The sequence below is a fragment of the Sinocyclocheilus rhinocerous genome, unplaced genomic scaffold (assembly GCF_001515625.1).
Source record: "Sinocyclocheilus rhinocerous isolate Xijiao unplaced genomic scaffold, SAMN03320098_v1.1 scaffold402, whole genome shotgun sequence".
NCBI lineage: Eukaryota > Metazoa > Chordata > Actinopteri > Cypriniformes > Cyprinidae > Sinocyclocheilus > Sinocyclocheilus rhinocerous.
The window spans coordinates 1,049,471-1,063,018 of record NW_015626336.1 but is presented as its reverse complement, the minus strand read 5'-3'; the positions used below and the strand labels follow the sequence as shown (position 1 = coordinate 1,063,018).

The 13,548-nt window shown below is 36.7% G+C and overlaps 2 protein-coding genes across 2 annotated transcripts in view; both read left to right on the top strand.

The window, feature by feature from the left end:
* Nucleotides 1-2,941, top strand: part of fbxl15 (F-box and leucine-rich repeat protein 15) — a 4,188-nt gene extending 1,247 nt beyond the window's left edge. The window contains exons 2-5 of the mRNA XM_016516277.1: nt 346-505; nt 1,566-2,068; nt 2,198-2,405; nt 2,578-2,941. Of these exons, the coding sequence (XP_016371763.1) occupies nt 346-505; nt 1,566-2,068; nt 2,198-2,387 (853 nt within the window). The 3' untranslated portion in view covers nt 2,388-2,405; nt 2,578-2,941. The remainder of the gene's footprint in view (nt 1-345; nt 506-1,565; nt 2,069-2,197; nt 2,406-2,577) is intronic.
* A 6,483-nt stretch (nt 2,942-9,424) lies between these two features.
* The window catches only part of LOC107711419 (uncharacterized), a 55,340-nt gene continuing 51,216 nt past the window's right edge, over nt 9,425-13,548 (top strand). The window contains exon 1 of the mRNA XM_016516412.1: nt 9,425-9,702. The gene's annotated coding sequence lies outside the window, so the exon portion shown is untranslated. The remainder of the gene's footprint in view (nt 9,703-13,548) is intronic.

Here is a 13,548-nt window from a genome sequence, read left to right as displayed (position 1 = left end):
AAGCACTGTTTAAACAGCTCTAAACAAATATGTGTCTGGATTTTGATGTGAGAGACAACAGGAGATGGACTTTTTCAATGGAGGAAGCGTTATTATGGATTATGGACTCATATTTTGGCCGGAAGCAGCGGTTTGAAGTTGAAAAGCCTTAATGATTTCTTTCTTATAAACATGCAGCTTTTCACTTCACAAGACTTTAACTGATGGACTGGAGTGGTGTGGATTACTTGTGGATTATTGTGATGTTTTTATCAGCTGTTTGGACTCTCATTCTGACGGCACCCATTCACTGCAGAGGATCCATTGCTGAGCAGATTTGTGATTGAGGTGTGTGTTTTGTGACAGATGTCAGCTGCTGGACCTGCCGTGGGAGGATGTGTTAGTTACACACGTGTTCTGTTACCTGCCGCTGCGTCACCTGGTCAGCTTACAGTGCGTCAGCAAGAGCTTGCGTTCTCTCATCCAGGTGTATCTGGCCAACTGCCGGAAGTTTGACCCTGCACAGGTGAGGGAAAAAACACTTTTGTACCTAGTATTTAACTTTCAGATGAAATGCACAAGTGTTCTTGCTGGGTATAAGTCTGTTTGACAGTTTAAAGCACTCCTTGCCTTCTCAAACAACGTATATATTTGTATTAGGGATGCACCATACTACCATTCAAATGTTTAGGGTCAGTAAATGTTTAAGAAGTCTCTGTTTACCAAAGCTGCATTATTTGATCAAGAATACAGTAAATATGGTAATATTGTGAAATATCATTACAACTTAAATATCTGTTTTCTATGTGAATATATTTTTAAATGCAATCTATTCCTGTGATGTTTTGCTGTGTATTATAAATTATAGTTACTGAATAAAAAATGTATTTCTTTCAAAAAAAAAAAAAAAGACCCACTGACCCAAAACTTTAGAAAAGTACTGTATATCAGTTCTGTATCAAATATTGGCTGATATTAGAAGTTTTTATATTTTAACAGTATCAGTTCCTGTTGGTTTTGTGTTTGCTAATGTGTCATCATCTAACACTCATTTAAAGTGAATATTTAAAAACGTTCATTAAACTGTTAAAATTAATAAAGTTGTCCAAATGAAGTTCTTAGCAATGCATATTACTAATCAAAAATTAAGTTTTGATATATTTACGGCAAGAAATTTACAAAATATCTTCATGGAACATGATCTTTACTTAATATCCTAATGATTTTTGGCATAAAAGATAAATCAATAATTTTGACCCATACAATGTATTGTTGGCTATTGCTACAAATATACCCCAGCGACTTCAGACTGCTTTTGTGCTCCAGGGTCACATATTTGAAATTTGTGGAATTAACAATAATATAATATAATATAATTGTGACCTTATTGAAAAGAAAAAGTATTAATTTCTTTAAAAAAAAAAAACCTTACTGACAAACTTCTGAGAGAACTGTATGTAACGTGTGTATCAGCATATCAGTAGTTTTACATTGTACCAGCATTTCAGATCCAAGGCTGCTGGAATATTGGGCAAATATTATTTTTCATCAGTCTTGCATACTGTTGTTCCTGTGTTTCTCCTCAGACGGGGCCTCACATTCCTAAAGAAGCCTTTTGCTCAATGCTTCGCCACAACCAAGTTCTCCACCACCTCTGCGTCAGCAACTGCTCCGATTGGATCACGGACAAAGAGCTGCTGCCGGTGATTGGTCAGAACCAGCACCTGCTGCGTGTGGACATGCGCGGCTGCGTTCACCTGAGCCGTCACGCGCTGGTGGCCGTGTCTCTGAGCTGCCCGCGGCTGCAGCACCTGAGCCTGGAGCACTGCGAGTGGGTGGACAGTCTGGCGCTGCGCAGCCTGGCCGATCACTGCTCGGACCTGCGCTCGCTGGACGTCACCGCCTGCAGACAGCTGAAGGACGAGGCTGTGTGCTACCTGGCGGGGAAGTGTCCGGTGCTGCGCTCGCTCTCCGTGGCTGTTAACGCCAACATCACGGACACCGCGGTGGAGGAGGTGGCCAAAAAGTGCAGAGAGCTGGAGAAGCTGGACCTCACTGGGTGCCTGCGAGTGAGAAACGAAGCCATCAGGTGCGGCGGGTGTTTGTGGATAACATGCAGCCGGTTTTAAAACCCATATCTGATTAGGAATGCATGATTTAGGGAAAATTATACGCTTCCGAAAAAAAATAATAATTGCAATTGTTTATCTGTGTTCAGGACGTTAGCAGAGTACTGCCCCAAACTGCAGTCTCTCAAGGTGAACCACTGTCACAACGTAACCGAGTCCAGTCTGGGCGTTCTGCGCCGGCGTAACGTGGACATCGATGTGGAGCCTCCCCTGCAGAGGGCGCTAGTGCTGCTGCAGGACGTGGTGGGATTCGCTCCCTTCATTAACCTGCAGATTTAGCACAACAGTCCAGAAGAGGTGAGGTACCAGATCAGAACTGGCAATGAACTCCAAGCTAACCTATGTTTCTGATCTCCAAAAAACATTTTATATTTCTAACCTTTTATCAAAATGTAGTGCCTCTGGTTAGTCTGTCGCTTTAATGTAAAGTTAGTGGAAGCCTGTGTGAAATGTATGTTTTGTTTCATAGGTCCTCTCTCATCCAAGATCTTACTCTGGAAGGCCGACTTTTGAAACGACACACTTTTACTCCAATGCAATATCACAGAAGACACGACAACAAATCCACATTTCAAGTGCTTGATTGTTTTAGTGTATTTTAGCAATTAAGAAACTTTCTTTGGTTTGAAACCAAGCTGCAGGCTTTCAGAATGACGACTCGAGCCAATCTGGTCCCATTGTTAATGGTATTTATGATAATCGTTAGAAGGAAGTTCTTATTGAAGCAGCTTTCTGTTTTCATGCAGGAACCAAAAGATGTGTCATTTTGCACTTATGAAATACTGAAATATTTGCACTTTTTTTCAGTACATCTGCACATTACAGTCCTTCAGCTTTACTGGACCATCAGATTTTCATAATAATTATTGTTATTATTATTACAGATTTTTTATTTTTTACTATTATAGGTCCTGCTTGTTTGTAAGACTGCAAAATTTAATTAAATTGTTGTTATTATTATTATTATTATTATTATTACTACAGATTTTTATTTCAGTATTATTATTGTTATTTTTGTTATTATTATACTGTAGGTCCTGCTTGTTTGTAAGACTGCAAAATTTGACCATAAATGTAGTGATTATTTGTATATGACTAAAAATTAATAATAATAGTAGTAGTAATAATAATAATAATAGAAATAATGATTGTTGTTGTTGTTACTATTACTAAATTTAAGTACCAAGTAAACTAATTTAGTAGCAATAATAAGAATTACTATCATTATTTATTGTATGTTTAGTATTATTATTAATAAATTAAAATACCAATAAATAAGAAATACTACTATTGTAAAACTTTACTGTAAAGTAAAACAAATTATTTAAGAAGTTATTATATGACCGTAATAAAAACAATTCTGTTTATTGCTTTATTATTATTATTATTATTATAACTAAATCAAAATATGAAACAAAATTGCTATTGTAATATTTCTCTGTAAAATAAATATATTTTTAAGATACAATGATTTTATTTCACAGTACAACTGTAAAATGACAACACTAAGATTTATGGCTGTATTAATTTCTTAATTTTCAAATGTGCCATCAAGAGTTTATTTTAGCAGAAAACCGCAAATAGGGTTTAAAGCTTAGCTGACAAGAGTCCATTTATAAACACTTGTTACTTCAAATTTGGGAAGATGTTTGGTGCATGTTGCACATTATATGGACCCAAACTCAGAGCCCTTATTGAGATGATTAATGTGGAGCAGCATTTCCTGCAAACCAAGCTTTTCAATAACTTTTGTTTATCTGTGTTCAGGACGTTAGCAGAGTACTGCCCCAAACTGCAGTCTCTCAAGGTGAACCACTGTCACAACGTAACCGAGTCCAGTCTGGGCGTTCTGCGCCGGCGTAACGTGGACATCGATGTGGAGCCTCCCCTGCAGAGGGCGCTAGTGCTGCTGCAGGACGTGGTGGGATTCGCTCCCTTCATTAACCTGCAGATTTAGCACAACAGTCCAGAAGAGGTGAGGTACCAGATCAGAACTGGCAATGAACTCCAAGCTAACCTATGTTTCTGATCTCCAAAAAACATTTTATATTTCTAACCTTTTATCAAAATGTAGTGCCTCTGGTTAGTCTGTCGCTTTAATGTAAAGTTAGTGGAAGCCTGTGTGAAATGTATGTTTTGTTTCATAGGTCCTCTCTCATCCACGATCTTACTCTGGAAGGCCGACTTTTGAAACGACACCCTTTTACTCCAATGCAATATGGAAGGCCGACTTGTGAAACGACACACTTTTACTCCAATGCAATATCACAGAAGACACGACAACAAATCCACATTTCAAGTGCTTGATTGTTTTAGTGTATTTTAGCAATTAAGAAACTTTCTTTGGTTTGAAACCAAGCTGCAGGCTTTCAGAATGACGACTCGAGCCAATCTGGTCCCATTGTTAATGGTATTTATGATAATCGTTAGAAGGAAGTTCTTATTGAAGCAGCTTTCTGTTTTCATGCAGGAACCAAAAGATGTGTCATTTTGCACTTATGAAATACTGAAATATTTTTTTCAGTACATCTGCACATTACAGTCTTTCAGCTTTACTGGACCATCAGATTTTCTCTCAGCATAGGTCCTCTCTCATCCAAGATCTTACTCTGGAAGGCCGACTTTTGAAACGACACACTTTTACTCCAATGCAATATCACAGAAGACACGACAACAAATCCACATTTCAAGTGCTTGATTGTTTTAGTGTATTTTAGCAATTAAGAAACTTTCTTTGGTTTGAAACCAAGCTGCAGGCTTTCAGAATGACGACTCGAGCCAATCTGGTCCCATTGTTAATGGTATTTATGATAATCGTTAGAAGGAAGTTCTTATTGAAGCAGCTTTCTGTTTTCATGCAGGAACCAAAAGATGTGTCATTTTGCACTTATGAAATACTGAAATATTTGCACTTTTTTTCAGTACATCTGCACATTACAGTCCTTCAGCTTTACTGGACCATCAGATTTTCTCTCAGCTTCATTAGACAAATCTGTAAACGGGAACACAGATCTTCCTTGAAATAATCCAGAGAGCAATCAAGTCGTGTTTTACAGAAGCAAACTGGCATATTTAGAGCTCTGTGTTGATTTAATTCACATTAATCTAATAATAGATAAGAATGGCATCATGTTTAGGAACTATACTACATTATGTATATAGGAATATCTATATACATTATAGATTTTTATTTAAATGTGACTTGTATGGATATTGATTCATATGCACTTTGAAACCTCAGTGTGAAAAGGATTAAAGCTGGAAAATCAATATTGGTTCTGATTTACTTCACAGGGTTGCATTGTTTAAATAAGACCAATCTTATAGTATATTTAATATTGTTATCAAATTGGACTTTTTGCTGATGTTTCTCTGTATGTTGCATTCATAATATTTCATCAAGATCCTAAATTTACAAAACTGAAACATTTATAAAGTGTGGCCAGGTCTGTATGTGGTTAGCTATCACAATGTGCTTATTTTGTACGCTGGAGGACTTTTAGGAGCTCTGTATTTGTTGCTTTATGAGTATTTCAAGGAGTATCAAGATACTGTAACATGACATTTTTTTTTCTTGGATAATTATTCCACATTTTAACAATATCACGATGGTATATGATTTTTGCACATGCACTGTGCTTTAATGTGCTTTGCGTTTGTATAATTCTGTAAATGTGTGGTTGTGAATTAAGTGCATAAATGTTTTATGCAAATTGCTGAGAAAGTATAAAGTCTTATGCAATACGATGCTTTGAAATATTATCTGGTCTTACTTGGATCACATGGTATGTTAATGCAGTAGTTGACCCAAAAATGAACATTTGCTGGAAATTTACTCACCCTCAGGTTATTCAATATGTAGATGAGTTTGTTTCTTCATCAGATTTGGAGAAATTTAGCATTACATCACTTGCTCAGCAATGGATCCTCTGCAGTGAATGGGTGCCGTCAGAATGAATTTGTTTCTTACAAACACACTCGAGATGTTAACTGATGGACTGGAGTGGTGTGGATTATTGTGATGTTTTTATCAGCTGTTTGGACTCTCATTCTGACGGCACCCATTCACTGCAGAGCATCCATTGCTGAGCAAGAGATGGAATGCGACATTTCTCTAAATATGTTCCCATGAAAAAAACAAACTATTGGACGGACCAAAGGTGAGTACATTTTTTTTAGCAAATTTTCACTTTGGGGTTAACTATTTCTTTAAAAAAAAAAAAAAGATGTTTTAACCTTTTAATTCTAACTTCATCACGCTATTTAACCAGCAGAGGGCAGTGTTGCCTATGCTTTCGGATGGATGAATGGCTTTTATTAATTGTAGGATGGAAGTGGAAATTTGCATTGATTTACAAATACTGTTTCTGTAACGCATGGGTTTTAATGTTGAAAACTCTTTATTTTTATGGTTTGAATGGGTTTGGATCATAGTTATGAAGGCAGAGATGCCGAGGAGTTTGACTTGAAATCTTGCACAGGTTCAAATGCTGCTCCTGGTGCCAAGAAAAGGAGATTTACTTTTGATTTATACACAGAAACCCTGCTTGAATCCTGAAACTCCATGTGCCGTGTCTTTACTAAAAGTAATTTGTACTCCAGTTGAATAGAAGGAAGGTGGTGTCCTAATGACCTGAATTACAGAATTGTTAGTCATATAGCTTTATTATCCCTGTTGAGTCCTAAAACTCAAACCGGTTATGGATTGTGTATAGAAGTCAGATTTAATTTATATGCATCTGAAAGGCATCTTCCATTTGTTATTCAGCACGTTTCATAAGCAGTGCTTGTTAAGACAAATAGAAAATAAAAAAGGTTGATTTAAAATAAGATTAAGGAAAGAAAATGTATGCATAAAAACATTGAAATGGTCTCATCAAATTCACATTTATACTATATAGGAGTAATTGTAGCATCTCTTGTACAAATAGCATGTCAAAAAAAAAATTATGTAAAAATCACAAAATCTTTTTTTTTTCATTTCTATGATCTGCAAAAAAATGTAGTTAAAAGTAAATAGCCTAAATACAGAAAAAAATATAACAGCATCCAACTGTACACATTTTGTTATATTTATTTGTGCCTATACATTCTCCTCAAAGACGTTCTACTTTCTCCTCAAAAACGGGTCTTTCAGATCTTCTGTATTTTTCAGTATCAGAAACAAATCACTTCTAGTGTAATAAACGTCTCTTTACCCTTTATTTTCATAGACTCACTTTATTAATTTGGGATCACAAGCGGTTGTTTGGGGTTTGTTTTCCTCCTGAGATTCGACCTGAAAAACTCCTCACACCTGTCAGTAATTTCAGCACGCGAGCACTGAGCATGCGCGCTGCGTCTATACTGGAACACTAACGCACTGCATACTACATAGAATTAGCGCGAGCAGAGAGAGTGGCGATTAACATGAAACCGGCTGTGAAAACGGGCGGGGCTTAGCAGACCACACAGTAAATTGTCATAATATTTATTTTTACTCAAGTTGTAGGGAAAGCTATTAATGTCTTGTTAATTATATTTCACAGGATTTTCTCTGTCTTGTTGGCATGTTATTTTCGTTGCTACTGAATGACCGTTTGAATGCTTTGATCTAGCCTATAGATATACCAGGCTAATTGTAAGCCTTACTTTAAAGTTTTTTTTATTTTTATTATTATTAATAAGAATATTAAGAAGATAAAGAATAATGCCATCTTCATGCAGTCTGTAAACAAACAAGAGCAATTATTTTCTCTCTCTGCCTGTTTTTCTTATATTTATATGTGATTTGTCCATTTGTAGCTATAAATATTTGTATTTATACATTAGAATTTAAAGTGATCGTATCTTAATGTTTAATATTTAATTTGTAATTTTTTTGTAACTTGTAACGCTTGGATTGAGGAAAGATAGCGCTGTCACGAGGTGCATGATACTTTTCCCATCGGTACTCAAGATGGACCAATCACAGTCAATTTTGATTAGGTAGCCTAAGCGTTACTTTTTTGTAATCGATTTTGTAGAGATAACTAAAATGAATTGTAATATGCATGCCAGATAATATGCTTTAAAATTTCACAGGATTTTCTCTGTCTTGTTGGCATGTTATTTTCGTTGCTACTGAATGACCGTTTGAATGCTTTGATCTAGCCTATAGATATACCAGGCTAATTGTAAGCCTTACTTTAAAGTTTTTTTTATTTTTATTATTATTAATAAGAATATTAAGAAGATAAAGAATAATGCCATCTTCATGCAGTCTGTAAACAAACAAGAGCAATTATTTTCTCTCTCTGCCTGTTTTTCTTATATTTATATGTGATTTGTCCATTTGTAGCTATAAATATTTGTATTTATACATTAGAATTTAAAGTGATCGTATCTTAATGTTTAATATTTAATTTGTAATTTTTTTGTAACTTGTAACGCTTGGATTGAGGAAAGATAGCGCTGTCACGAGGTGCATGATACTTTTCCCATCGGTACTCAAGATGGACCAATCACAATCAATTTTGATTAGGTAGCCTAAGTGTTACTTTTTTGTAATCGATTTTGTAGAGATAACTAAAATGAATTGTAATATGCATGTCAGATAATATGCTTTAAAATTAATACATTTAAACGTGTATGCTGTTAATTTGTATTTTTCCGTAACTTTTACCTCTTGAATTGATGAAAGACAGCAATGTCACGAAGTAGCTACGTGTTACATTTCCCAGCGCTACTCCGTACGAGCCAATCACAGTCAACTGCGATTACCAGTAAAACATTTTTAGTAATCGATTTTATGAAGATAACTAGAATGAGTTTCAATATGCATATCGGCCAGTATGTTTTCAAATCAATATAGAATTGTAATATGCATGCCAGATAATATGCTTTAAAATTAATACATTTAAACGTGTATGCTGTTAATTTGTATTTTTCCGTAACTTTTACCTCTTGAATTGATGAAAGACAGCAATGTCACGAAGTAGCTACGTGTTACATTTCCCAGCGCTACTCCGTACGAGCCAATCACAGTCAACTGCGATTACCAGTTAATTTTTTTGGAGTAATCGATTTTATGAAGATATCAATATGCATATCGGCCAGTATGTTTTCAAATCAATATATTTAAGCGATTATACGGTTTAATATACAAATGTCCCCAATATCTTTGACTTAAATTCCAATGCACCTCAAAAGAGTATTTGTCTTAATGAGCCACTACGCGCCCCCTGGAGGAAGAACTACCAAATGTAACAGGTAACAGCAACGCTTTCCACCCTGCGCGCGTACTGCACTACTAGTAGGAGTGGTATGGTAGAGCGTGATTGCGAACACACCTCGTGCTCTTACTGGCGGGGCTGATGTCTGACTCTATTAGTTAGACACACTCAGTTCCCTGCTGTCCTTCTCATTCCCCCGTAAAACACGAATGCAAGACAGAGTCGAGGAGCTGTCCACTTCAGCACCGCCAGCGGGACTGTCCACACAAACCCAGACTGAGCCTCTTGAGGATGATGATGATGATGATGATGATGATGATGATGCTGAGTGCATGCGGACTGCAGTAACACACCAGCAGCAGACCCGCATTCCTCCATCCATACAGCCACCTGAACCTCCGGTAAGAGTTTTTCTTGTTTCATGCGTGTCTGCTGGCTTTTACACGCAGCTGATGTCCTGATGCATTGCCATGCTGTTGCATGCAGAAACATTGCAGTCAGTCCTGGGAGAATGTCATATTCAAACACATGCTGGATCAGTGTTGGGTTCCACGAGATGTGGCCTGAGGTTCCTTGTCCTAAAGGACACCGGACAGGCGACCTTTAAATGCTTAAATAAAGCTGGAATATGTAGGTTTGGGGGGGTTTAGCTGTCAATAGTGCAATAATTTTGTAAGTTGTTCATTGGAATCAACCAGTTGATCATTCTAGGACGTTGAGGTCACTCAGATGCTCTGCATCTATGTGAATGTGAATGATTTGATGTTGTTCAGATGTGGCTGTTTGATTTTATTTAAGGCTTAGATATCTAGTAGATGTTATTTTCTTCCTTTCTGATGTGCTGCTTGTGTTTGGATATAAAACCCAGCATAAGTTTTTATGATATCAGCAGTTTGTTTTTGAATGCTTGTTGAGAGGTGAAGTGTGTTAGTGCTGTTGTAATGGATGATAATGCAGATATATACACAGTACAATTTAATAATGAGAAAATGTGATGTACAAAAAAGGCTGGAACCAAGTATTTCACACAATATTTCCACAAATGTACTATTATATATTAACTAGGCAAGCTAATTAGCCAAAATGTGGTTGAGATTATCTGGCAACAACTGTGTCCAATTAATACAAGTTTTAGTTCCCCCTTGTTTTTTCATCAGATTTGGAGAAATGTTGCATTACTGTAAATCACTTGCTCAGCAATGGACGCTCTGCAGTGAATGGGTGCCGTCAGAATGAGAGTCCAAACAGCTGATAAAAACATCACAATAATCCACAAGTAATCCACATCACTCCAGTCCATCAGTTAATGTCTTGTGAAGCCAAAAGCTGTGTGTTTGTAAGAAAGAAATCGAATATTAAGATGTCTGGCCTGAATCAGGAGAGAAATCTGCACATATCAAGTGCCGTTTATAAGTGAAAACAGTCCAAAACAGCTCTAAACAAATATCTCAGTGGATTTTGACATGCGAGACAACAGGAGATGGACTTTTCCACTGGAGAAAGCATGATTATGGACTCTTCTTTTAGCTGGAAGCAACTGTTTGAAGTTAAAAACATCTTAATGTTAGATTTGTTTCTTACAAACACACAGATTTTCACTACAAAAGATGTTAACTGATGGACTGGAGTGATGTGGATTATTGTGATGTTTTTATCAGCTGTTTGGACTCTCATTCTGACGGCACCCATCCACTGCAGAGCATCCATTGCTGAGACACTGATGCAATGCTACATTTCTCCAAATCTGATGAGAAACAAACTCGCCTGCAGGATGGCCTGAGGGTAAGGATATTTTCATTTTTGGGTGAACTAGTCCTTTAAGTTGTATTATATCGGCCTTCAGGCATCCTGCTCTCTAGAAATCAATGTCTGCACCTAACATTAAGATATAATGCCAATATACAAAACATAATGAGGACAAATGAGACGGCATTTGGAATATTATGCTGCACAATATTCACTTAAAATGCACTCAAAACATCAAACAAAAATGGTTATTATTCATTGACAGGACTGCTGGTATATTTCACAATTGGCACAAGTAGAAACTAACACTTCTGTTAATCGGTCAAGCCGGTGTGGTTAACAGCTGATGCGATAACCTCAAATTGTCCAGGAAATTGGCTGATTAATTATCCTGGCCAATACAGCAGTGTATCGTTAGCGCTGTTGAAAGCTGTTAGGTCTCATTCAATCGTTCGGTCTCTGTTGAAAGAGCCGTGTTTCTCTCTGTCTGGTTTTGGCGGTTACAGCAGATGCTGTCCTGAGAAAGACGTGTGACTCCTTAAGGATGATGAATTATAGTGTCTGACACAAAGCTGCAGGTGCCGCGACTGTTCGGGATACAAATGGCACGTCCTTTAGCACGATGAGAGAAGGAGTGAGAAAGCAAATGGATAAAGAGGTAAACAGACAATCAGATGGATAAAGTTATGAGTCATGGCTTGTGTGGTCTGTCTGAGGGTCAGCTCTGATGTTTTGTCTTCATCTATTGATGTCGCGCAGAGGGTTTCAGAAAGCTTGAAGAAAGACAGATATTATCCTGGATTGATGAAACCTCTCACTATTTATTCTGTTCGACCTTTAAAACTCCTCACATTGTCGTAATTGCTCCTTTTTATCATAACATACTTATCTTTGAGCTTTTTGACCTCAGTTTTGACTTCGTTTCAGATGTAAAAGAAGTTTATATGCTGTACAGCTGATGAAATATAGTTATCAGCATATTGTGACATGCATATTTTTTCCCACTGTTATCTTCTGGAAATACTGTAAAGGCACGCTGATTCATTGTTAGTAAATCGGCACAGTAATTTAATCAAGTTATTATTTTTCATGAATGTCCTTAAAGCTGAAGTGTGCCATTTTTTCAATGCGAAAATAATTTGTTGAGGCACATTTAAGAGTAAACCATTTGTGGCTGATTTCCCTGAAAAGCATAAACGTTGTGGCACATTCAAATTTTTTAAATTGCTTTTATTTGCTTGCGCAGCCCAACACACCAAAATGATCTCAATCGCTTGAGGTCTGTTTTGTCCATCTAATGTATGACAGAACCAGTGATTGGAAAGCCTGTTTGAAAAGTTATTATTTTTGCTATTTTCTTTTAGTGATGAATGTGGCACCAAAATTACACATTTCAGTTTTTCAAAAGTAACAGACAAGAGTGCAGTGAATTGCAAAATGTATGCCATTATGGTGCTTCCACTTTTCTGTATATTTATTCACACTATCATTCAAACGTTTGTGGTTGGTAAGATTGTTTTTTGAAAGAAATTAATGTTTTATTCAGCAAGGACACATTAAAATGTTCAAAAGTGACAGTAAAGATATTTATAATATTAGAAAAGGTTATTTTTCAAGTATGTGCTGTTCTTTTGACCTTTCTATTCATCTGTGAATCCTGAAATGTTTTAAATTATAATAATATATCACAATATTTCTGATTTTACTGTATTTTTGATCAAATAAATGCAGCCTTGGTGAGCAGAAGAAATAATAATAAAAAAAGAGCTTAGCTACTCCAAACTTTGGAACGGTAATGTATATTTACTTGTTTGTAAAAAGATCTCATCTTTATTTAAGATATGTGTTTCATGACTTTTCATCGCCCGTACCAGCCAAAAACTATTCCTGCTTGGCTGATTTACTTTAGTCATTTTTCGTAAATGTGTGTGAAATAGCTATTTATTTACATTCAGCAAATTTGAGTACATCTTCTTTGTCATCATTAAGCATTATGTAGGTCATTGGCCACAATGGTTTCTAGACATGAGCCTAATCTCTACTTTACATCACCCAAAATTCAGATTAACACAGTCCTCGTATCTGCTGTTTATTCTAGAAACTGGATCATACTGCAGGTTTATTAGGGATTTGGCAATCAGGTTAACATGTTTGCATGATATATAATTGTATAATCAGTTATTCCTGCGCTCACTCACATTATCAACACCTATCTTCACTCTGGTACATTTCCCACAGCATTCAAGCAGGCTCGGGTAACCCCACTGCTTAAGAAACCCTCTCTAAATCCCGTACTTTTAGAAAACTACAGACCGGTATCCCTTCTTCCATTCATTGCAAAGACGCTTGAGTGAGTTGTGTTCAACCAACTCTTTCTTGCACAGAACAACCTCCTGGACAGCAATCAATCTCTCTTCAAAAGCGTCCACTCAACTGAGACTGCACTGCTCTCGTTTACTGAAGCCCTGAGACTGGCAAGAGCAGCTTCCAATCCTTAGTAC